Genomic DNA, 26,714 nt, shown 5'->3' on the forward strand with positions numbered 1-26,714 from the left:
AATTCCATTTCCTCCCCTGTCCTTTGTGTTACTATTGTCATATATTTATATATAGAATGCCTATAGATGTTATAAACCCAACAATACAATGTTATAATTATTGCTTTATATAACTTTTTGTCTTTTAAAGAAATCAAGAGAAAGGAGAATGTATATAACTATAGGAGACTTTCACATTGACTTATGCATTCATCACTTCTGGTATTCTTTATTTCTTCCTCTAGATTTAAGTTAACTGTCTGGTGTTGTTCTTTGCTCCATTGCCTCTCTCTCCTTTGTGCTGTAATTATCATATACTTTTTAGTTTTTTATAAGTTCAGCAGTACAATGTTACTATTATTGTTTTATGCAATTGTCTTTTAAATGAGACATTTAAGAGAGAAGTATCAGAAAACATGTTTATACTGTCTTTCATAATTACATATGTAATTGCCTTTATTGGTCTCTGTTCCTTTGTGTTGATTTGAGTTACCATCTGTATCATTTCCTTTCAGCCTAAAGAATTTCCTTTACTATGAATTGTAACTCAGGTCTGCTGGTAATTATTCTCTCATTTGTTGTCTAGGAATGTCTTTATCTTGCTTTTATTTTTGGAAGGATAGCCTTGCAGGGTATAATATTCTTAATCAGTTATTTTTTTTCTTTTGTACTTTGGGAATAGCAGATGACTAATTTCTGGAATGCATTGTTTCTAATGATAAATCAGCTATTAATATTATGGTTTCCTTGCACTTGATACTGTTCTCAAGATTTTTCGTGTGTGTGTGTGTGGCTTTAAACAGACTATGATGTACATAGGTGTGGATCCCACTGTGCTTGTCCTATTTGGAATTTGTTGCACTTCTTTATGTGTAGGGTAACCTTATATACCAAATTCGGGAAGTTTTCTACTGTTTTTCCTTCCATTTTTTTCTGCCCTTTCTTCCCTCTTGGGCTCCTGTTACACATATATGTGTGGTTTAATGGTGTCCCACAGTTCTCTGAAGCTTTATTCATTTTCCTTCATTTTTTTCTCTGCATATTGGATGATCTCTGTTGGTCAGTCTTCAAGTTCACCGATTCTTTCCTCTGCCAGCTCAAATCTCCTATTGAGCCCTTCAATTAAATTTTCTTCATCATAGTGATTATACTTTCAACTACTGAATTTCTATTAAGTTCTCTATTTTTTTATAAAATTTCCATCTCCTTATTGTATTTTCTGTTTTATAAATCATTGTCAAATTTTCTTTTAATTCTTTAAATATCATTTTTTAAGTTCTTTGAACATAATTATAATTGTTGTTCTGAAGTTTTTGTCTGCTAAATGTATATCTAGCACTCTCAGAACATGTCTATTGACGGCCTTTTTCCTATGTATGCAGCATACACTCCTGCTTCTCCACATGTGCCATGATTTTTTGTTGTTCTTTAAAACTGGACACTTAGGATACTATATTATAACAACTCTAGATTTCACCCCTCCCCTACTTCACAGGGTGGTTCTCTTGCTGTTTTTGTTTAGTGACTTGCCTGAACTAAATCTGTATCTTTCCATCACTGCACCTACTGATGTCTCTGCTAAGTTTTTATTTGTTTGTTTGTTTGTTTGTTTGTTTAACTTTAAGTCTGAGTCAGCATAGTTTAGTGGTCAGTCATTGATTGGCCAAGGGTTGTACTTAACCACCTTGAGCTGGCTGGCTTCTACCTTTTGTCTTTGGGTTGGGTAAGGGATTTTCAAAGTTCAGGCAGTCTACAAGTCTCATGTTCAGCCAGGGAAGTAGCTTATTAGAGTGTTCTGACTCTTACTGTTTTTACTGAGTTTCTGTAAATTCTCTTAAATAAATGCTTCTCAATTTGTCATATACCTTTGTTCAATTTTCAGAGCCCTTAAATGGTTATTTTTGATCATTTTGTCCAGTTTTAGTATTTCTTTTTGTGGAAAGGATTTACTGAGCTCTTCATTCAGCCATTCTAGAAGCCTCACCTGTGCCTATAATAGAAGTTTATCACCTCCTTATATTTCCATCTGTCATCTTTATTCTTTTGTTCTAAAGTCTAGAGTTGTTTTGTTTTCTTTTTCTCAGCCAGACATTAAAAGATGTGTCAAACACTTGAGGACCAAATAAAGGATGGATGCCCCTTTAAAAAGTTAGACTTGAAATATAGTTTTGGTTTTTCAAGTCCAAGAATTTTCAGTATGACTAAAACTTTTAACTTTATATTACAATTATAGCTAGGTGATACTTTTTATTACTGTTTCAGATGGTTTGTTTATTTTATGGACATTTGTTTGCTGTGCTGCTATTAACTTAGAGTAATTTAACAAATCCCAGTAAGATATATTTAAAATTATGATACAATTATTTGGCAACATGAAGTCATCTTTAGATATATGAACTACTTGGATTTGTGAAGTTCTAATATATTTTTATATAGAGACAAGTCTTTTGCAAGAATATTCACGTCCAGATGAAAGTTGGTATTTGAACTATAACATAGATAATATCTTAGCAGAAGACTAAGAATTCTGAATAATCTCTGAATTTAATTTCACTGAGTTAAAATATTTATGAGTTAATTTTCTCATCGAGGAGTCAGTATTATCACTGAGACCTTAACTTCTAAAAGCAGTGTGCTTGAGAGATGAACCTATCATAGATTATTTTGTCTTTATTCTCTAAGTCATTTGAGGTGTGGGTAAAAGCCAAAATTATTTTTTAAGTCGTGGGTAGTTCTCTTTGTTCTTCTTTAATTCTTATGGTAATAAAATTTCATTCTAGCATTAATTAAAATTATTTTCGTAACTTGACAGGAATATTTGAGTTAACAGACCATAAAAAGCATCCTGCAGGGACCATCCATGTTATACTGAAATGGAAATTTGCTTACCTTCCACCAAGTGGATCTATAACTGAAGACTTAGGAAACTTTATACACAAACAAGAGGCAGAAGTTGCTCAAAGACTACCTCCAGCATCCTCTGTTAGCACAATAGTTGTAAGTAGCCATGACTTTAGAACTAAAGAAATCACTTAAAAAAGAAAAAAATAGCTGAAGTCTTATCTAAGTGCATGTTTATTATACTCACTTTAATGTATTGATTTCTTAGGCACCAACACCTAAGCCAAGACAGCGTTTAGCACCTGTAGATAAGAAAGTATCTTTTGTGGATATCACACCACATCAGAGTTCTGTAAGTAGTAAACACTGAAAATACTGATTTTTTTTTCTCCCATAGCAAATATTTGAAATAAATTATATAGTATACTATACCTGATTTCAAAGGAAACCAGTGAATAAAATACTTCTTTCTCCTTTAAATGTTAGCTTTGTAATTTGGCACTGTTTATGAATGTTAATTCCTCTTACTCTTTGATCTAAACCCTCCTTTGGCTCCATCTGTGTCTCTAGCTACTGTGCTGTAATCCTCTGTCCTCATTTATGGGGGGGAAAATCTCTTTAAAAAGTTGTCTTAGTTCTGTCATCCTTTCTTCACACTGTTTCTTGAACTCACTCTAGTCACATTCATCCTCATTTAAACCACCTGTGCCATGGTCATGATGACCTTGACTTTGCCATAGCCAGTAGTCAGTTCTGAGTCCCATCTTTATCTCCCAGTAACATCTGATGCAATAGAATACTCGCTTCCTCTTCACTTAGCCTCTGGGACACCATGCCTTTTTTTTGCTCTCCAGCTTTCCCACTTCTTTTTCTCACTCTCCTGGACCAAATCTCGCAAGGTTGAGGTGCCTCGACATTTAAACTGCAGACTTAGACCTCTGCTCAACCTATATCTGCATTCAGAAATATTATCCAATCTAACGAGGTGGGGGGGGAGGGGTGGTTAATGCTTATTTCTTATTTTGAGAAAAAGAGAAAGCATAGGGAGGGGCAGAGAAAGGGAGAGAGAGAATCTAAAGCAGGTTGCACGCAGTCCCATGAACCACAAGGTCATGACCTGAGCCGAAACCAAGAGTCAGATGCTTACCTGACTGAGCCACCCGGTCACCACCAATCTCACAGTTTTAAACATCTAGATGCTGACACTCCCATATTTGTATCTTCAGTCTTGATCTCGCTGCCCAATTCCAGATTTATTTTCTTCCTGCTTCTTTCATATGCACTGGATGTCTAGTAGGAATCTAAACTTCACATGTCAAAACCCAAAAGTCATTTCACCAACCCTCTTCCAAAATGTTTTTTTCATTGTTTCCCATTCTCAGTAAATGACTCACCATTCACCCAGTTACACAGTCATGAAATTTCAAAGTCATCCCTTTGGCATTTCCTCTTTCACATCCCACATCCAGTTCATCCCCAAAACCTGTCAGCTGTACTTCCAAAACATATCCTATAGTCACGTTATCTCCACCGTCACCACTCATGTTACCATCATCTCTTTTGGACTTTAAAAAAATAGTAACAGATTTGTAATCAACACATCTCTTAAGTGGGTAAAGGACACGTATCTTAAGCACACAGCTCAATGAATAGCTACACAGCCACCACCCAGAATTTAAAAAGATACCGGCATATACAATGCATTCCTATATATGTGCTAAATAAATTAATTCAAAGATTACTACTCAGACGGTGTCTAATACTAATACTTACTGAGTGCTTTTTACATGTCAGACACTGAACTGAATGCTTTATGTCCGCTGAACTCATTTAATTCTTACAACAACCTTAGGATCATACTAGAATTACTCGCATTTAAAGATCAGGAAAGTAATGTTTACAGAGTTTAAGTAACTTGCTCAAGGTCAAAGTATTAGATTTGGGATTTGAACAGAGGTAGCCTGATTCCTACGTAAATGATCATAAATGTGAAAAAGATGTGCATAGAGATGTTTGTTGCAGTGTTAGTCACAACAGCTAAAAATGGTGAACACTAGTAAATGGTTCATTAAATTATGATACGTTCATTTATTTTACTATTATGTTGTATTAAAAATGATGTTTACCCAGAGTTTCTTTTTTTTATTTTTTTTAATGTTTTACTTATTTCTGAGAGAGAGAAAGAGAGAGGCAGCGTGAGCAGGGGAGGGTCAGAGAGTGAGGAGATACAGAATCTGAAACAGGCTCCAGGCTCTGAGCTGGCTGTCAGCACAGAGCCCAACGCGGGGCTCGAACCCACGAACTGCAAGATCATGACCTGAGCCAAAGTGGGACGCTCAACTAACTGAGCCACCCAGGCACCCCTCAAAGTTTCATACCAGGAGAAAATTTTATGTTATAGTATTAAGGGTTTCTTAAATGGAATAGGATATATTTGTAATATAATTACTACTATAAAACCAAGCAATTTCTTATTTGCATTAAAAATCATAAAAAAGTATAAAATTAAAAAGAAATCTATTATTAACAAACATTTACCATTGGGTAATGGAAGTACGGATTTGTATTAGTTTCTTTTGTTTTCTTGTTTATCTTTCATGTTTTCTTTTTTTTAATATTTTTTAATGTTTATTCATTTATGAGAGACAGAGAGACAGACCATGAGCGGGGGAGGGGCAGAGATAGAGGGATACAGAATCTGAACCAGGCTCCAGGCTCTGAGCTGTCAGCACAGAGCGCGACGCGAGGCTTGAACCCATGAACCGTGAGATCATGACCTCAGCCAGAGTCAGACGCTTAACTGACTGAACCAACCAGGCGCCCCTATCTTTTATATTTTCTTTTTTTTTTTTTTTTATTTCTAGGAGAGAGAGAGAGAGACAGTGTGAGCACGGGAGGGTCAGAGAGAGAGGGAGTCACAGACTGAAACAGGCTCCAGGCTCTGAGCTGGCAGTCAGCACAGAGCCCGACGCGGGGCTTGAACCCACGAACCGCGAGACCATGACCCAAGCGAAAGTCGGACGCTTAACCGACTAAGCCACCCAGGCGCCCCTATCTTTTATATTTTCTATATTGGACCTCTAAAATAGCAAAAATGATAAGCTATATTTTAAAAATAAACAGTTTGTAAATCCTGGGAAATGATTGATTATAAATTGATTTTTGATACAGTTAAAAAAGAATGTTGATCATAGAAAGTACACGTCTGTCCTAGCACATGCAGTTTCTTAATTACATGAGTAATGTGTAATCATCATAGAAATATTAAAAAATACAAAGGAGGAAAAATTTAAAAACATTAAAAATAAAATTAAATTGCCCCAAATCTATATGTCAGAGATAGAATTTTGGTGAACTTCCTTCCACACTTATTCCCATGGGAACATTCACACTGTTTGCATGTTTGCTTTTTAACAAACCAGTATACAGCTAGATGTTTCGTTCTATAACTAGCTTTTTACCCAGCACTGAATTGTGTACTCTACTCAGTGTCGTATGTACAGGTCTACATTATCATTTTTCACACAGTGATGAAGAACTCAGGTATTTGGATGTTCCATCTTATTTAACTAATCCTCTACTGTGGGACATTTGCATTACTTTCACTTTTTTTGCAGTTACAAGCAGTGCTTCAGTGAACTATACTTGCCCTTCTTAAATTGTGTATATATATCATGATGAGTATCAACCATTTTACTGAAATGCACTGACTAAACTTAGGGACATATGGATAACTACTGTATTTACTTATATATATATATATATATATATGTGTGTGTGTTTGCCTTAGGATGATTTGGGGTTTAGTAATAAATACAAACTAACATACGTGCATGTTTTTACATCAATAAAAGGAGATATCTACTTCTCCTGAGGATGTGAAGGAAATTTCATCAGAAGTGGAGCATACACCAGAAATAGAAATTAATACGCCAACTCTTTCACATGTTCCTGAGGTACATGTTTGTATTTAAATTATTTCAAAAGGTTTATTTGGTTCTTAAAAGACTTTTTATTAACATGGATCACGAAATCATAGCATTATCCTATTTTTGTGTTCAACTTCCTGGGAACGGAAGCATCAAAAATAGGACAAGTGTTTTTTAACAGCTACAATTCTGCTATTAGCAAGTAGTAACTAGATATATGAATTAGAGTAATATGTAAAAGTCATTTATGTTAATGCATTTTTCATTCTTGGTTTACAATAATGTTCATATATCTGCATATTATCATTTGTCTGTACAATTTTAGTGATTGTTTTCTAATGAATCACTTATGTATAATGCCTGTCCACATACTTAGGTCTCAAGCTTGCATGCATTATTAATCCAGGGCTTCAGCAAGTATGTATACATGTGATCTAAGCAACAGTGTATCGGTGTGCTTTCATTTCTTCAGGTTTCTCCAGGAAGCAGCGTAACTGAGGTTAAGGAGCGTTCTGAGAAAATACAACAAGCAAGAGATGATGATGTGTCTTTTCTGTCTGAGGGTCAGCTTGCAGATCGAAGTCTGTCTTCTTCAGAAGATGAAACAGAAATAACTGAGGAACTAGAACCAGAAGGTGATTTTTTTCCTTTTTTTAAATTAATATTTTTTTCCTTCTTTGCTTTATTTAATCTGCTAGAGTATTTCTCCGAGGACATCTTCATTTAATAGTGGATCTACCGGGGAGGTTGGGTGGCTCAGTTGGTTAAGCCTCCGACTTCAGCTCAGGTCAGATCTCATGGTTCATGGGTTCGAGCCCCACATCACGCTCTGTGCTGACAGAGCCTGGAGCCTGTTTCAGATTCTGTGTCTCCCTCTCTCTCTGACCCTCCCTGCTCATGCTGTCTGTCTCTCTCTCTCTCAAAAATAAATAAAACATTAAAAAAATTTTTTTAATAAAAAAATAAAACAAAATAAACTTAAAACTAAGAACTCGGACAAAAAAAGACAACTCATGACAGGATTTAATTTACATGAATATCTGGAAGAGGCAACTATAGTGACAGAGCGTTGAAGTGGCTCCCTAGGGAAGGGCAGATAGAGTCAGAGAGAGGCCAAAAAGGAGCAGATTGTAAGGGGGCCTGAGGAAACTTCTGGAGCAATGGATATATTCACGATCTTAATTGTGGTGATGATTTCACAGGATTATGTGTATGTCAAAATATCAAATTTTGCACATTAAATATGTGTATGTCAGTGTTGCCACAATAAAATCACAAGGCTTTTAAAAGTGCTTTTAAGTACTAAGAGTGACTTGATTTTTGCAGAGTATAATTGGTTAGGCTGTTAGAAAACACCTGTTACCCTGTTCTCTTTAAAAAGATTATTTTTAAATTTCAAAACAAGCTATATTTTTATTATCTCTGTTTCCACTAAAACTGAACCTGGAATTTTCAGTCGTTTTTTTTTGTTTGTTTTGCTTTGTTTTGTTTCTCTTTTCTAAAATATAATTTAGGGGTGCCTGAGTGGCTCATGCAGTTAAGTGTCTGACTCTTGATTTCGGCTTGGGTCATGATCTCACGGCTCATGAGATTAAGCCTCATGTCAGGCTCTGCGTGGAGAGCACAGAGCCTGCTTCAGATTCTCTCTCTCCCTCTCTCCCCCTCCCTTGCCTTGCTCTCTGTCTGTCAAAAGAAATAAGCATTTAAAATAAAATAAAATGTAAAAGTAAGTATCTTTGCTGTTAAAAAAGGTCTAGACATAATTATATTGTTCTTCTAAGGGTGTCCTTATGTCATGTTTATTTCTCTCCATTTTACAAGGTATAATTGATTTAATCGACTTAAACTACTGAATTTTATTTTTTAACAGATGAGGAAGAGAGATCAGCATCTGACAGTGATGAATGTATTATTCCCAGTCCTGTCTCCAAGAATATCAAACAGGTCAGTAGCTTGATGCCAGCTAGAAATGTTGTGTAATAAAGTTGTTTTCATTGACAGTTTATCAGTCCTCATATAGGAAAATCTTCAGACAAAAATATTTTTGAGGAAATACTAATAGCTTATCACAGTCTTACCCATGTAATCATCTAGTACAAAATAAATTTATATGCAGTTTCATAACATGATGAGTCATAACTTCTAGTATTAGTTTTGCTTACATATTAACAATACCTAACAATAGTAGCTTTATTAGTTAATTGCTAAAACCAGTTGACTTCCCTGACTCCTTTTCAGAACATGTACAAAGATACGTTAAATCTCAACTCTAAGAATTTAAAATGTGATGTTGCATTCAAAACTATAATAACTTACAAATGTGAATTCATACACTATTCATATCTAAATATGTCCTCTGATAAACTATTAAAGTTATTTCATTTCTACCAAAAAATTAAGCCCTCTTAAATCTTGTATAGTATATACTTGTTTTGTAACACACTGCTGAAAAGTAGTATGTAAATTGAAATTTTGAAGAGAAAATTATACTTTAATTTATATAGAAATTATACCACTTAGGAAAGCATTTTTTATTTTAAGGCAAGAGAGGGAATTTTTATAAAGTAAATGTTAGTAAAGTAAAAAGGCTCTAGCTTTTTCTGTTCATCTACATTAATTTTCCTAAAATGATTAATTATACACCTTTTTTTAGACTTTCTCCTTTTTGGGTAAGAATTGGAATACTTCTTTCAGCCCTTAAAATCCTCAGCTTAACCTCTCTGCAGAACAAACCCAAATGCAAACAGAATAGTTCATCTCTCCAAAGTTTTATTACTGTTGTTACTAATTATAATACCACCTGACCCATGGCATCCTGATATATAGAATCTTTACTGTTCAAAATCAATAAATCAAGAAAGAAATCTTGAACGTGGTTGCCTGGACACTTTTAATAAAGCATTTAGTTCAATTCAGTTTAGCTTTTTTGCTGTATCAAACCTGAAATTGTTAAAATTCTTTATCAAACTGATGAATAGAAGTTCTGCGTTGTCTATTAGCAAATTTTGATAATGGGAATCAAAGGGAAAATGGGCCCCTTTATATTAGGGTTTTATTAGCCGTTTGTATTAGGGTTTTCCAGGGAAATGGAACCAATAGGATGTATGTGTATAAATGTCTACACGGAAAGAGATGTGTCATAAGGAACTGAGCCACGTGACCGTGGAGCCTGAGAAGTCCCAGGATTTGCATCCCGCAAGCTGGAGGCCCACAAAGGGCCATGGTGTAGCTCCCGTCTGGGTCTGAAGACGATCGGTGCCAAGGGCGTACGTCCCAGCTGGCGAGCAGGTGGGCAGAGACCCAGCAAGAGTCAGTGTTCCGTGGCACGTTCAAAGTCCAGAGAAGACCAGTGTTGCACCTGAAGGCCAACAGGCGAGAGGAGTTCTCTCTTACCCTTTTTGTTCTGTTTAGGTCTTCAGATGGTTGGAGGAGGCCCCATCCCCATTAGGGAGGGCAGTCTGCTTTACTCGGTCTGCCACTTCAAATGTTAATCTCCTCCAGAAACACCCTGACCACACACCTAGAATAATGTTTGACCAAATGTCTGAAAATCTGGTGGTCCAGTCAAGTTGACAGATAAAATTAACTATCAATTTATTAAGAACCTGCATTCATTACATCAGGAGTAGTCAGCCTGCATGTTTGAATCAGATATTTCTTCCTGTACATCTTCCTTAAGAGCTGCTGTGGGTAGCACTCATAGGACAGTGATACATGGCTTTCATCAGAAGGAAAGGATTACTTGAATGCTTCTTGTGACCTAAGCACATCCGGTGTAATATGTCCCTCAATTATCACAACAAATCTACATTCTTTAGCATCTACTGTGTGTCAGAAAAGAAATATCCCTGGCGTCAAAGAAGTCACAGTGTGCCAGGAAACACAGCCACAAAGCAAGGTGGTCAGAGCTAGGAGATGGAATGCACAGGGCATGATAGGAGCATTCAAGCGGGTACTGAACAGCGTGAGGGACCCTCATCAAGGATGACCTCCTAAAAGCCTGTGAAGCTTGAGCCAAGTGCTGAGGAGGATCAGGAGTTAGTGAGAGGCATAAAGCAATCATTATAGGACAAAGGAATGATAGCATAAAAATTAGAATAGGGAGCATAACTTGTTCTGGAAATGCAGAATGGTTTTAGGATGGACTATGTCAGTGGCACACCTACAGAGCCCCAGGAGAATATGCCAAAAAGGCAGACATGTCCTCAGCATTGAGGCCTCTCGTGTATCATCTGAGGAGGCTGAAGCCTATCCTAAAGTTCTATGAGCAGCCGGTAAGGGCTTTTACGGGAGAGGGAAGATCACTCACTCATTAAACAGCTATTTTGTGAGCATTTGCTGCATCCCAAGTTTTGTTCTAGGCACTGAGAATAAAGCAGTGAATGAGAGAAATAATCCTCTTACTCTTAGGGAGTTTACACTATTGAATTCAGTTTTTAAAGAGCATGCTATCAATAATGTAAAGAATAGATTAGAGGCACAGAGACTAATTAAAAAGTAATTAGAGAACCCTACTCTGGCTCTCCCCAGTTGATAGATTTTTTTTTTTTTAACAAATTGCCTCTACCCTCTAATGTCACAAAATTGAGACTCAAGGAGTATCCTAGGTAAGTATCATTTATACAAATTACACTGTGGATCCAAATTACCTACCCTGTGTAACCACTTGAAGATCACTCAGTTGCCTCCTTGCACATTTCAGAATCTCCCAACCCATCATTATTTCTCAGAAATCTTGATCCTTAAAAAGGAATCTAACAGATTTCCCAGGACTTAGACACATTACTTGGTTCTTCCTCTTTTCTTTATGTCTGTGATGTATAATTAATCATAGATTACTTCATTTTGTTTCATTTCATTTACAACATTTATGAGCTTCACTTTGTCAGAGTGAAATGCTTGTCCCCTCCTTTTCTTTCCAAAGTGGCATAATTAGTGTTAGCATCTTTTTTAACAGGCTACATAAAGTTTAGTGGCTGGATTAAATGAAGTCATTAACATAATGTGCTGCCCAATTTGCCCCTATCGCTCTTCGTTTCCAGGACATCAAAGTGCCACAGAGCTCCAGTGTAATTGGGCCTTGCTGGCTTGTCAGATCCCGTCAGCCTGACGACTGCTGCTTTTACTAAAAAGCTTCTAGGCATGATAATTAAGTGGGGTGGGGAGAGTCTGAGAAATGTAAAACTTTGGACATTTCTCTATGAATATTTTATTAATTTGAATAATCAGAAGTTAACAGTATCAATTTGATGTATAATACATTGATTAAAAGCCTTGTTTTAGGTCCCTAAAATAGACATCAAAACCAAAAATTTGCATCTGCCATGGCATTAAAAAAAGGAATTAACAGTCCTTTCAAAGGGTTTCTAGTTTTATCGTTTAAGCAGTGCAGCTTTCCATTTTCACTACGAAATGGATGACCCTCGATTCACAGATCTCTTACAGTACGCCCACAGGTAAGAATGGAAAATCACACCCTGAAAGAGCAGTGGATTCCTCTGTGCGTTGCCTATTTACATCTTTCTCCTCCTCTGTTTCTACTAATCGCAGTTTTGTACAAACTGCCATATTCAATTGGACTAAACTGCAGTTCCACCTGGAAGCCAGGTCCCCTTGAACAACATGCTGGCATTCCTGGGTGATTACAGTAACGATGTTCAGCAAAATACGCTTTAAAGATTTGAAAGGCAGAATGCAAAAAGCGATTCACTACTTTGAGAACTCATGTATTAAATCGGGAGGCACCGGGGTGGCTCATTCGGTTAAGCATCTGACTTTGGTTCAGGTTATGATCACACTACTCCTGAGTTCCCACCTTGGGCTCTGTGCTGACAGCTCAGAGCCTGGAGCCTGCTTCGGATTCTCTGTCTCCATCTCTTTCTCTCTGCCCCTCCCTCGCTCCCTCTCTCTCTCTTCCTCTCTATCAAAAATAAACATTAAAATTTTTTAAAAAGAGTAAAAGTAAAAAGCATTAAATCGGGGCACCTGGGTGGCTCAGTCAGTTAAATGTCTGGCTCTTGGTTTCAGCTCAGGTCATGATCTCATGGGCCCAACCCCTGAGTCAGGCTCTGAGCTGATGGTTTGGAGCCTGCTCAGGATTCTCTCTCTCCTTCTCTGTCTACCCCTCCCCCGCACATACACATGTGCCCAAAATAAATAAGCTTTAAAAATTTATTAAATCATTTAAGAATCAAATATGATATCCTGTCAGTGTGTAAAATAAGCCCCTCCCATTGTTTTACGTATGGAAAACAGCTTCAGCTAGATAGAATAAGTTTCAAAATATATTTTAGGTAAAACCAGAAATGTTGAATTACTCTGCTGGTAGTAATTTCTTCAAAAACTGTTTTCTGTTTTGTTTTGCAACTTCATTCTCTCTTACTAATATACTATGGACATCTTTTGGGGTGCCTGGGTGGCTCAGTCGGTTAAGCATCTGACTTCGGCTCGGGTCATGATCTCATGGCTCATGGGTTTGAGCCCCACGTTGGAATCTGCTGACTGCCAGCTCAGAGCCTGGAGCCTGTTTCAGATTCTGTATCTCCGTCTCTCTCTCTGACCCTCCCCTGCTCACACTGTCTCTGGCTCTGGCTCACTAGCTCTCTCTCTCTCTCTCTCTCTCTCTTTCTCTCTCTCTCTTCCAGGAATAAATATACTATGGACATCTTTCCATAGCTGTATATTACATTTCTTTTAACATATGCCTAATATTGCAATGCATAGCCATACCATATTTATTAAAATAACCCCCTTTTAATGGACTTTTTAGGTTAGGGCATCTGGGTGGCTCAGTTGGTTAAGTGTCCCATGGATCCTTAGGTTTCCTTCAGTCTTTGTTAATACAAACATTTCTGGTTAAAATAACAATGTATAAAAATTCCGGTTTCCTCACAGCACACCTTTGCCAAACTAACAGTGAAGAAATTACACCTCACTGATAATTCCATACATACATATTTTTATATGAGCATATAGACACAGCATTTAGGTTTATGTAAACAAAGATGTCTAGAGACATATAATACAAACACCATTAGCAGTGAGCATCTCTGGGACACGGATCAGGGCAGGGGTCCGCAAACTATGGCCAATGTGTCAATCCCAGCCCTCTACCTGTTTTTGTAAGCAGTGTTTTACTGGAACACAGCCACACCCATCATTTACATATTGTCTGTGCTGCTTTCACTCTATGAGAGCAGAGCTGAGTATTTACAACAGAGACCATATGGCCTGCGATGCAAAAAATAATCGCCTACCCCTTTGGCAAAAAATTGCCCAAAACAAGAAACTTCTGTATTTTACTTTTTGGATTTATGCTGTTGGATTATTTTTTTAAGTTTTTTTATTTATTTTGAGAAAGAGAGAGAGTGAGCAGGGGAGGGGCAGCAGAGGGGAGAAAGAGAGAATCCTAAGCACCATGAGCACGGAGCCAACATGGGGCTCGAACCCACGAACCATGATCATGACCTGCACCGAAGCGAAGAGTCAGGTGTTTAACTAACTGAGCCACCCCAGTGCCCTTCTTGTGGGATTGTTTTTAATGATGAATATAGATTATTTCTAGAAAAGAAATCATATGTAAGCTAATTCTGTACTAAAATGTTAAATAATAACTAAAGAACAATTTAATATGAATATTATAGAAGCTTTTCTGTAAATATCTTTAAAAGGGTCAACAAATGTAGATTGAATCTGTTTTTGGTTTAGAGCAGTGGTTCTCAAATGTGGTCCCCATACCAGCAGCAGCACCTGAGAAATTTCGAGGATGCAAATTCTTGGACCCCACTCCAGACCTCGTGAATGAGAAATTCATAGACCAAGGCCCAGAAATCCGTATGTTACTGAGCCTTTCGGGTCATTCTGGAGTGTGCTACAGTTTAAGAGCAACTTCAGGGAAAAGCGGTACTTCCCACCGTGACTGCACACTAAGATCACCTAGAGAGCAGTTTTAAATGCCAGGGCCCGGCTCCATCCGGATCCGCTAAATCCGAATTTTGTTTAAAGCTCCCCGGGTGAGACTAATATGCAGCCAAAATCGAGAACCACTGTACTATAACATCTGTTTTCAATGATGGTGAAAGTGGACTAGCATATCAAAATCACCTGAAATTGAGGGTAATTTTTAAAATTCTCTCCTTCCTTCACATTATTGCCATAGTAAGCCACAGTTAATGATGGAAATGTGTCATATCCCTCAGGTGTATTAGGACAGGAAAAAATATCCCAACCATTGCTTTAGAACATGTGGTAACAACCTTCTGTAATTTGCCGACCATTACAGATGCAGTAATTTACATGGTGTATAAGGGAGACCATGACAGTATTCTAAAAATAAGCACTCTTAACTCTAGCACTGTTTTGATCTCCATCACTGAAGTTTTCATTATTTATATTATTTGCTCAATATGGATCTTTCACAGAACATAGGAGAAAAGATAAGTTACTGCCACTGATGAAAGCTGGGGTGGGGGGGGGGCATTGGTTTTGTTTCTTAAAAACATTGTTATCTCCACACTTTGAGTTTCTCTTTACTCTTCTTTCTTCTAAAGAGTTTTTATTCTAAGAAACCAAAGATTTTCAATCAAAACATGTGTGAAGAATGGATATGATTCCCAATAAGGGGAATGTTTTGGAGCCTAGTGGGAGTTGAGAGGACTTGGTTTTTTTTTAAGTTTATTTATTAATTTTGAGAGAGAGAGAGAAGGAGAGAGAAAATCCCAAGCAGACTCCACATTGTCAGTTCAGAGCCCAGTGTGGGGCTCAAACTCACAAACCGTGATATCATGACCTGAGCTGAAATCAAGAGTTGGACACTTAACTGACAGCCACCTGGTAGGACCTTATNATGACTCTGCCCACCCCCAGCTTAAAGAAGGGAAGTTGTAAGAATCACTATTAATCAGTGTGCATTCCTACCCTATTTACATATGACTGTCAATATCAATGGTGAGTTTGACTTTTTGAACCAACATTTTGACTTTTTTTTAGAGCTCACCCCAGTTAAAATTTTTCTTGTAAAGGGCATAGACATAGATCATAACCTTCCATTTCCATTTTATATCTATTACTTTGCTATATAGTACCAAGTTCTACCCACTCCTATAGGTAGGCTTTGTTTATATTTATTTACACACACATACACACGTATGTAACACATTTTTATACTGATATATATAATATTCATGTAAGTTCATGTAACCATTTGGGGAGTAATTTGAATTTCTCACATCTGTCCCTTAGCAATTCTTCTAAGAGAATCATTCACATACATAAGAAAACATAAAGGGATGCAACATTGTAATAGCAAAAAAACGTGAACACCTGAATTGTTCATAAGTAGACAAAAAAGTGGACTATAGATTATGCAATACAAATGGAATTCTATACAACCATTAATATGAAGGAATTGAATTTTAATTATAAACATGCATAAATCTCAAAATATATAACATTGAGTGAAGAAAAAAACACAAGTTACAGAATGATTAGTAGAGGCTGATATCACTGATATAAAGCCTAAAAACAGAACAATGCTCTATGTCGTTTATGGATCCATTCCTATGTTGTAGAAAATATAAAAGCGTTTTTGGGAGTGATACACACCAACGTAAGGAAAGAAGTTACCTGTGGGGAAATGAAAAAGGAGAGAAAGGAGCTAGGAGATGGGGCTTGACCTGTGTCTAACTGAAATGTTTTGTTTCTTCAACAGTAACAACAAAAAAAGTTTGAATCAGATACAGCAAAATGGTAACATCTGTTTTAGACATTGAGGATTTGAATATGCCAAATTATTTTCTATGCTTTATCATTTTAAAAGTTACAGGAATGCTTATTCACTGTAGAAATTTAGGATGAAATAAAATTCACACATAATCTCACCAGAATTAGAGTTAAATCTAATGGACTAAAACAAGTTGAAAACTTTTACCATAGGCCATCCTCACTTAAGGGATACTATGTTTAAGGACTGTCATGCATAATTAGTTTCCAGAAGCCTAACAATTCAGCCCCAGTGTGGCTGCTTTGATGGGTGAAACCAGAGGAAGAATTCAGCATGATCCTCTGAAGTAAAACATAAAAAATGTAAGCATGCCAATAAAAGCTTAAGTAAATACTATAGAAAAATACAGCCTAAAATGAATTAGCATCAGTCAGGAAGCAGTAGTGGAATTGAGCCAAAATCATGAGAACTTTAGCTTTTTTTCTCTGCGAGTAATACAAGCTGTCATCACATTTCTAGATCATTCAGCCACATAATACGTAGTGTCCGTCTACACAGGCAAGTTAAAGTAAGTTGCTTGCAGTTCTTATTTGAGTCACTTCTAGTACTTCTGTTCACCACAGTCAATTTTTAAATGCCTTTTTTTTTATATGCTGACGTCAACATCTTGCTAACTAGGGAAGTTAATAGGGCACTTGGTGAACAAGACAAAAGTAACATCATACGTAGTAACAAACGTTCAGACATATAGAAAAGAAGACAGGAAAAGCCTAAGGCCTAGACATGTGGCCAACTTGCTAATCGTGAAGGTGACTAACGCCCTACAGAAGTACAGTCTCTTGTTCTCGAGACCCTGGACAGACATTATTATGCATCTCTCTGCAAAGACTTGTTTGAAGGTGTGTTGTTAGCCCTTCCAAGTCTCCTAGTGGAACTTGTTTTCATTGTTTCATGGAACAATGTTTGTTATGAAACATTGGAAAGGTTCAAGTAATAGTGACTACCATCTCAGTTCCACAATATTGACCTGTCTTTGAAATATTCTTCTTTAACCAAAATCTTACCCAGCAAGATTTCTATATATTTTTCAACAGCTATTAATCACCAACTTACCAAAACAGGGGAGACACAATAAGTATTTGTTAAAAAAGAAAACTGCAAAATGCAGCTACACCTATTTCTGGCAATATACAAGAGATACTCTGAATATATAAAAGATAGCCTCCCTTGACTCCATATCTTTAAGTGTTACAGAGAGGCAGATAGGCAAAGAAAGCCACGAAGTATAATGTGACTGGAAAGTGCAGTAAGGACCCAGAGGAGGAACCAGCTCACCCCTAGAGAGTAGAAATGCTATATCCTAAAAGACAGCATGGGTGGCCCAGGGTGTAAAGTAAGTAGAATTTTGTCTGGCAGAGGAGATTTTAGATGCAAAAAACCTGAGCTCTATAAACAGCACACCACTGGTCACAGAAAATGCCTAGAGTGTACGTTAATGGGCTTTCAGGCAGAAAGGGTGATACCTGATTTGTTTTTCGGGAGAGAATTCAGCCACAAGAAGAGCAGCTGAGGCCCCAGACAAGGGATTAGGGGCAAGAAATCCCATCCTGTTTTGTCTCTATGTCCTCAATAGCTGATACAATGTTGAAACACAAGCTTTCAATAATCTGATGAATCATTGTGGTATTTAGGAAGTAAAATGAATAGGAATGGGTGATCTCTAGGATGTGGGGGGTATGAAAAATGCAAATGGCCAAAGGGGCTCCAAGGTCGCTTGGCCACAGGTGACCAGTTGGATGGTGATGTCACGTGAGATGGGAAATATCGGAGGATGAACGAGATCAGGGGAGAGAATATGAGTTTATTTCTGACACGAAGTTGGAGTTGTCTGTTATGCAGTTGATGTGCTTCTGGGTCTTCAAAATCTTTATATATAATCTAGTTGAACTTTTGATTCACAGAGGCCAAAATACCACCAGAATTGTTCCAATGGTGAAAAATAAATTGGCTGGCCCCAGTAGCCAGAATGTATAATGTTTAGAAAATTCTTTATTCAGAGTGTGCTTCCCTAGATACATACTATTTGGAACTTATCCTCTTTCTGATTTGTTTTAAGTCGATTCATGTAGCATAAAAAGAACAAAGATGGGGCACCTGGCTGGCTCAGTCTTTTAAGCATTCAACTCTTGATTTTGGCTCAGGTCACAATCTCACGGTTCAAGGGATCGAGCCCCACATCAGGCTCCTCACTGACATCATGGAGCCTGCTTGGGAGTCTCTCTCTCTCCCTCCCTCTCTGCCCCTCCCCCAGCTGCTCTCTCCTGCGCTCTCTCTCTCAAAATAAGTAAACATTTTTTAAAAAGAAAAAAGGGGCACCTGGGTAGCTCAGTCGGTTGAGCATCCAACTTTGGCTCAGGTCATAAACTCACTGTTCATGAGTTCGAGCCCCACATGGGGCTCGCGCCTGTCAGCCTGTCCGCGCAGAGCCTGCTTCAGATCCGCTTTCTGCCCCTCCCCCACTTGCACTCTCCCCAAAGTAAATACATATTAAAAAAGAACAAAGAAATGGTAACTAATAACTTCTGTATATAATATTAGTCAGAAAATTTAAGGGACATGGATAGAGGTAATGAGGCTTGAGGGGGAATAACAATAAAAAACTGGACCAAAAAAGGAGATGATGCCATGTAAGGAATTTTAAAGCTCTTTTATTTATTTGAATATTATGATGGGTTTTCTTTTGGTTTGTTTGGTATTGATGTTTTTGCTCGTTTCTTTGGCTATAATCTACTTTCATTTAGAGTTCTATATCTGTATGTAGTCTTATTTGATAACCTAAATTTGTTCTTATAGTAATGCAAGTTTTCATATGGGGATTGTACACTTAATACATTATTAATAAAATAACCAGTTAAATAAATTCGATTCCCCTGCTATTTAAAAGTTCATTTGTCTCTTCATTGGGTTCTGTGATAAACAACTTTAAATTCTTCTCTTCACAACATCAAGATAACCATTTTTGCCTTTTGATGGCTATTTTCCTTTAATTCTTTTGTGCAGAAGCAGGAATGTTTTATTAGATGTTATTGTTCTAACAATTTTGAGTTTTTCAAATTACAAGGCAGGTAAAAGACTTAATTATGCATGGTGCTCCATTTGAACCAGAATTATAAAACGTGTGCGCATGTGTGGTATTCTGACAACCACAATGCATTTTAAGGAAAAAATAATATCACTTAAAATATTTTCTTGCCCATGTTAGTCTTCAGCAAGCAGAGAAGGGCTTTTCTGAAGTGAGGTTAGACAATAGAGCCAGCTTCATTTCTTATGCACGTGAACGGAGAGGGCTTGAGGTTATTAGTTGAAACCGAGTAACCTTTCCAGGCTTTCATCTCTTTCTTTTCAAATTTGAATATGAAAAGCATATTCAAGTCAAAGACCATCACTTTAATGACATTTGGCAGTCATTTGATTTATTAGGTTTTAGAAAAAATTTTCCTTTAAATATTTCATCATACTATGCTAATCCTAGTAATATTGCCAGCTGCCGCCTTGTACCTGTATTAGTGGAGACAGAATGGTGTGGAATTTTCTCTGTCATCCTAGTAAAATTTCCATGAATCTACTGAATAATAAAATAACCTTATTGAAATATTCAGATTTGGGTTTTTAGTTAAAGTGTCTTAGAATACATAATAAAAGAAAATGTCTTTTGAAAGAACGGGGTAAAATTACTTCATCAAATATTGAGGGGGTTTGACAGTAATAGAAATTGTTCTTTATGGGGATATTTTTACAATAGGATAGTTATGCTTTTCAGCTTGATTAATTACATTATATGCTTTGAAACATCTAAGTAGCCACTATGGTGAATTTGCTCACTGATTTACGTTTGACAATGAGTTCCTAAGAAGTTGGCCATATAGACAGCCCCCGGTTTCAGGATTTTCTAAGTGTTATTTGAAGTTATGTAATTTACAGTAGCATGCTTCTGAATTTAGTAAAGAGAAGTTTAGTTAAAGGGAATGAAGCGCAAATTTAAAATTGTAAAAAATTTTGCAATGTTAAGTGAGGAGTCATCTTGGCATGATCTAATTTTTAAGTCATAGTTGGTTATTTGTTTTAAATCGTCACTCAAGGAAATATATACGGCTTGTATAATAATGTCTGTGACACCAAAATGTATTAAGTGAGGAGTGAAATGAAAATTACACAGTAAAACAAATTATTTTTAATTATAAATTCTGTCAAAGTGAGATAAAAAAAAATAAATAACCAAGAAATGTGTGTTAAATTAGGTAAACACAGTTTCTCTTGTTTGAAAACATTACTTATTGAATGAAATATGTTGCAGCAGAATATACAAGACAATGAACTATAGTTTCCGCTCTAGTTAATATGGATTCATATAGCAACATATATTAGCATAATCGCTATAAAGTATTCAACAGGCTTTGATGTCTGAATAACTGAAACTTTCTCAGGTACTCTAGATTAAATAAAAGCAGTGATAAACATGTACTTCGTTACATAGTTTAAAACAAGGCGAAGCGATACTTGTCATTCTGAAAGCAATCGGAGATGAAGATCTCATAATCTTAGCCTTGATAGACTACTAGTGGGGTATTTATAGCCTCAAATGTAAATCAGGAGACTATTGCCATGACACTGTTAACTTCAAACCCTGGGGCATTAGAATCTCATTCTCTCTCTCTCTGTCGTGAATAATCTATCATGTGTAACTATACAATAGTGTACAATGTGTTCCAAAAAAGAAACCCATTGGCCTTCATGTTTTATTTAAAATTGATAGTGAGAAAGAGTAAAGGGGGTTTTGCTCATTTGTTTTATGTCTCTTTGTTGTTTTTTGTTTTTGCTCCCTAAACAGCCATCAGAAAAAATTCGGATTGAGATCATTGCTTTAAGCCTTAATGATTCTCGAGTAACTGCAGATGACACTATCCAACGGCTGTTCGTTGAATGCAGATTCTACAGTCTTCCTGCTGAAGAGACACCTGTGTCACTTCCAAAACCCAAGAGTGGGCAGTGGGTCTACTACAACTATAGCAATGGTATGTATGGTTCATTATAATACAGACATTTTTGTCTTACTGTGAAGGTAGCCGTAGGAACAAGGACAAAGTATGATTCCCTAATGTTCACATAGAGTCATAGAAGTCTCATCAGAAGAGATTAATAAAAGTCAGATCTGTACCATAGGATTGAGAATTAAATGTGAAGTGACGCTAGAGTTAAGAGAAAACAAAAATGGTAGGAAAACAATGTCTCTAGGTGTTCCCACTACATCATGGTATCAAAAGAAAATTGTCACACCTGGGTCTACAACTGAATCAAAAAGTATAATATTTCAAGGGGGAAAAATAAACCACTAGCTTTTTAATCATGATTCAAACAATTCGGTGGCCTAATTTTTTCTACCTTTCTGATCAGCGTCCTCACAGAGATGTTTTTACGATTGTGTGTGGTGTGTGTGTGTGTGTGTGTGTGTATACATATACATATATCTCTCCCAGTGTCTATATGTTCAGGATTTTTAGTGAGTGACCTAAATTCTTAGAATATGTTTTGATATTTTAGTCTACATGTGCATCAGTAGCTGCAGGCAGGTTGTCTCTTTTAGAGCTTTACCTCTCAGCGGGTTGACCTCAAAGTCAAACCCCACTGGTACCCTGTAAATTCTTGGATCAGCCAACTTTAAGGTGTTTTAGAGAATCATATATATCAGCATATTATTAAAGTGGAGTAAAAATATCATACCAAGCAGACATTGACCCTATGAAAAAACTGCTTATTAAGTTCTAAAGCCCTGGGGCACCTGGGTGGCTCAGCCGGGTAAGCATCTGACTTCGGCTCAGGTCATGATATCATGGCTTGTGAGTTCGAGCCTCGCGTCGGGCTCTTTGCTAACAGCTCAGAGCCTGGAGCCTGCTTCAGATTCTGTGTCTCCCTCTCTCTCTTTCCCTCCCCTACTCACACTCTCTCTCTCAAAAATAAATAAACATTTTTAAAACATTCTAAAGTCCTATAGTTAAACAAACCATAAAGATGGGATGTTGTATTATCTTTAGCAAAAACAAGGCATCTTATGCTAATCAAACACTAATATTTTTACTCACTAGGTTTATAAATTGTATTTTAATCAATGTGTAATCATGCTATTGATTGTATGTATATCAGCTACTCATCATCCAGTAGGAATATAGATGCTCGTGGTTACTTCATATGTATGTACACATGTGCACACACCTGATATTTTTAGAAATGTGGTCATTGCTTGAGACAGTGACTATGAGCATCCAGAGGTCTGTGCTAGTCTTCCCTGGCTTACTTCCCACAGTGCTTACTAGTTATGTGAACTTGAGCAAGATGGTTAAATTTCATGGTATCCTGTTTTCATATCTGTTGAATAAGGCGCTCTCTTCATTCCCTTCCAGCTCAAATTCTATAATTCTATAATGACAGATAGGTTGAGAAATCGGTTAGGAAATAAATAGTGTAGTCAGGACAAGAATCTGATTCCTCCTCACTTTCATTGACTTGATATAACAGAAACATTCCCAAAAATATTTTCTCAAGCTTCCTTAGAGACACTTTACCTGCAAAGTGTCAGAAAAGTAAAACACACCAAATATTATCAGTAATGAGAGAACCGTTTGGACAACTAATTATAATGAAAATACCCTCCAAGAAAAGAGACAAACTCTTCTGGCTTTTGTTTTATTCTTTTTAAAGGTCAGCAGTAGAAGGTTTGGTTGGACTGACAACAAAATTGCTTTTTAGACATTGTACATTGAGAAGTTTGGCCTTCTGCAGAACAGATTGTTTTTATTTGCCGAAGAAGCAATGCAAATCATTCTGGGATGCAACCTGTTCACACATCCTCAAGTGTCTTGAATTTTGTATCTTTCTCACGTAGTAACCTAGGGCTTCAGGGGGGTCTTGTTAGTTGGTTGGTTGGCATTGGTTCAGGCGTATTTTTTCCTTTTGCTGCAAGATACTCCTACCATCTAATTGGTATTTTAAGAGCTGCTTATGTTTCTAATGAATAATTAGTCTTCTGAAAGCAACAAGAGAAACCAACAATTTATTAGAAATGAATTCAGTAGAAGTGTTTACTATCTCTTTCTTCAGCTTCTCTTCCTACCTATTGAGATTTGACTATGTAGTATTTGAAAGGTTAATTGAAATTTAGGGATATTTCAATCCCCTTGTGGTGGGAGGGGAGAGGAATGTACTTTGTGTTCCAAGCAAAATAATGCTGTTTTTCATTATCTCCTACATCTGAAAAAAATGTAGTCTTAGATCATCAGCAGATTCTGAGAAATAATTAATATTAACCTTATAGAAGGCTTTATTTTATTTTTCACCCAATTATGACCTAGTGAAAGTGTTTATTTTAAAATGTTTGGATTTGCATCACCTTCATTGCAGAATCTCCTTGAATCTTTGGTTAATAAGTAACTATCTCATCTAATTATTGTAATGATTTACCGTTCACTTGTGACTTGATGTAAAAGGTCAGTGGAATGCAGCCTTACATCCTCCAAATCATATTAAGTGTTAATGAAAGTAATTTTATTTCCAAACTGTTTAATTCAGATGGAAAATCTAAAGGAAAATCAGTACATGCTGTCTTCTGTTTGAACGCCATACCAGTTGAGAGGTTGACTGAACCTTGCAATAATTTTTACTCTATATTATGGCTTGCATCTTTTCAAAAGGGATTCGTGTCCTGAGGCCTAAATTAGGTACATAAAAGGAGGTTTAGCCTAGTGATCCACATGATTATTTAGAGCCCAATTCGGTCTTGATGAAGAGGTGTTATTACCAGTTTTATTTACACAAAAAATAGATCTTCTTAGGGCTCCTAATGCTGAAAAACAACAACAACAACAAAGTTGAATTCACTTGCTAAACATTTGTAGCAGGAGGAAAACATTTGTATTTTGTTGGGCCTGAAAATTTTGCTCAGAGAATGCTGACAAAGCTAGAAAATAGTTTGGAAAAAATAAGATTAATGGTAGGTCTGAAGAATGTTGTCTGGGCTGAATAAAAGCCTTCTAGGGAATTGACAGTGGGAAGAGAAAAGATTAATGAAATCATCCCAAGTTTTTATGAGACTTCTGCAGATCTGGGCCCTGAGTGTGTGAGCATTGAACAGTCTATGTTTTGGAACAATTAAAGTTTAATTCAGAAGATGAAAATGATGCGGACTTTACATTTTGTCACTAATAGGAAGAGAAATTGGGCAAAGACAAGGATTGGGGGATAACATGCCAACACAAAAAGTTTTCTGAGATTCAAGGTTATCTCAGCCCTTTGTAATTAAGCCATCTGCATTTCTTCTGCCAAAAGACACTGATAAGAATATAAAGATCTTTCCAACCTGCAGAAGTGAGGGATAAGTTTTTAATGGTAGATAATTCAAGATCAGCTCAGATAGTTGGACTGCTATTTGGTACCTTTTTTGAGACATATGCTTTCAATAAGTATGTGAAAACCTAGCAAGCCTTAAATAAATGTGATTTCCAATGAGAAGAAAAGGCAAATAGCTTAATTTTTAAAGAGTTCTGATACTTTTCAAGTCGCCAGAATTGCTTTTTATTTTATTTTTGTATTTTATTTTTGTATTTTATTTTGAAAGAGAGAGAGAGGGAGAGCACCAGGAGAGGAGTAGAGAGAGAGAGGGAGAGCGAGAATCCCAAGCAGGCTCCACACCTGGACATGGAGCCCAGCGCGGGGCTCAAACTCACAAACCGGGAGAGCATGACCTGGGCCAAAATCAAGAGTCGGACGCTCAACCGACTGAGCCACCCAGGTGCCCCAGAATTGCTTTTTAAAAGATATATCTCAAGTTTTGAAAGTGTAGATTTTTTTTTTAACCGTCTAGTTCCATAAGACCAGATGGATGTCCTTAGGCCCGTGGCCTAGAGGTGGCCACAGTGTTCCGATGTCCCACGTGTTCAACACAGAAGTGTTCACTGGCAAAGGGATGTTGAGCTGCAACAGCGGTTCCCAGTGTGGGGCGTCCCCACCAGCAGCAGGAAGATAAAAATTCTCAGGCCCTAACCCAGGCCTGCCGAATTAGGAACTCAGGGTGAGTGCATTAATGTGCATTTTAACCAGGCCTCCAGGGGAGGCTGGCATTCATTAAAAGGCAAAGAATCTCTGGGCCAGAGCAAGACGGCCATATTCTAGGCCTCGTTTGTGCAAACAGAAGAGCTGGACTTCAAGTTTAGTCGGCCTTTGGAGGACTTTGCTTATTGGTAAAGAGCTTGAGTGTTTCAAAAAGGAATCTTTAAAACTGTTCAGCCCAAGAGAGTTAAGGCCTCTGGAGCAGACGTTCCTAAGCAATATCCTTTTCTGAGAGAGTGCACAGAGTTCAGTGGCTTCCCTTGTTACAGGCACCGAATCCTGTATCTCGCTGCAGTCTGTGCTGACAACATGGTTCAGCGTAAACAGCAGGAAAAATTTTGGCTTCGTTTGGAAGGAGAAGTTATAGTGTGGAGGTTAAGAAGGCAGGCTCTGAAGGCAGACTTGCTGGGTTCCGCCACTTTCTAACTAGGTGGGCCTGGGCAAAGTACTTACCTTCTCTGGGTCTATTTAATCATGTGTCAAATGTAGGACAGCATGGTCCTTAGCGCACGTGATTGCTGTGAGAAAAGTATTGAGCTTGGTACCTAGTACATAAAGATCACTCCACAAACAATGGCTCTCACTATTTTTATCATTAAGAGAATAGGAAACACAGTGCTCTGGCCAACTAGATGAAACGGAAGCAGAGATGTCCCCATTATACTATTTTTTAACCAATTTCAATAGTAATGGTGTTTCAGTTGGGTTTTTTTTTAAGACATAGAGATTGCCATATAGTACAGCAGTTCAGCTTCTGGAAACCTACCCAAAACAATTGATAGCAAGGACTCTGACAAATACGTATGACGAATACATAGCAGAATTATTTACAATAGCGAAAAGGTGGAAATAACTCAAACGTCCGTCCACAGACAAATGGATAAAGAAAATCCATATATCACAATGGAACATTATTCGGCCTTAAAAAGGAATGAAATTTGGATAAATGCCATGGATGAACCTTGAAAACGATTATGCTGAGCAAAATAAGCCAGACACAAAAGGACAAGCATTGCATGGGTCCACTTGTAAGAGGTACCCCAAATAGGCCAGTTCATAGAGAATAGAGGTTCAAGTAGAATAGAGGT

General features: G+C 37.2%; 1 protein-coding gene across 1 annotated transcript in view; it reads left to right on the plus strand.

The window, feature by feature from the left end:
* The window catches only part of RPGRIP1L (RPGRIP1 like), a 92,471-nt gene that overhangs the window by 55,208 nt on the left and 10,549 nt on the right, over positions 1 to 26,714 (plus strand). Inside the window, exons 17-22 of the mRNA XM_077751334.1 lie at positions 2,792 to 2,976; positions 3,089 to 3,172; positions 6,675 to 6,776; positions 7,222 to 7,384; positions 8,620 to 8,693; positions 21,359 to 21,542. Coding sequence (XP_077607460.1) covers positions 2,792 to 2,976; positions 3,089 to 3,172; positions 6,675 to 6,776; positions 7,222 to 7,384; positions 8,620 to 8,693; positions 21,359 to 21,542 — 792 coding nt within the window. The remainder of the gene's footprint in view (positions 1 to 2,791; positions 2,977 to 3,088; positions 3,173 to 6,674; positions 6,777 to 7,221; positions 7,385 to 8,619; positions 8,694 to 21,358; positions 21,543 to 26,714) is intronic.

Source organism: Crocuta crocuta, unplaced genomic scaffold (genome assembly GCF_008692635.1).
Source record: "Crocuta crocuta isolate KB4526 unplaced genomic scaffold, BGI_CrCroc_1.0 scaffold124, whole genome shotgun sequence".
NCBI lineage: Eukaryota > Metazoa > Chordata > Mammalia > Carnivora > Hyaenidae > Crocuta > Crocuta crocuta.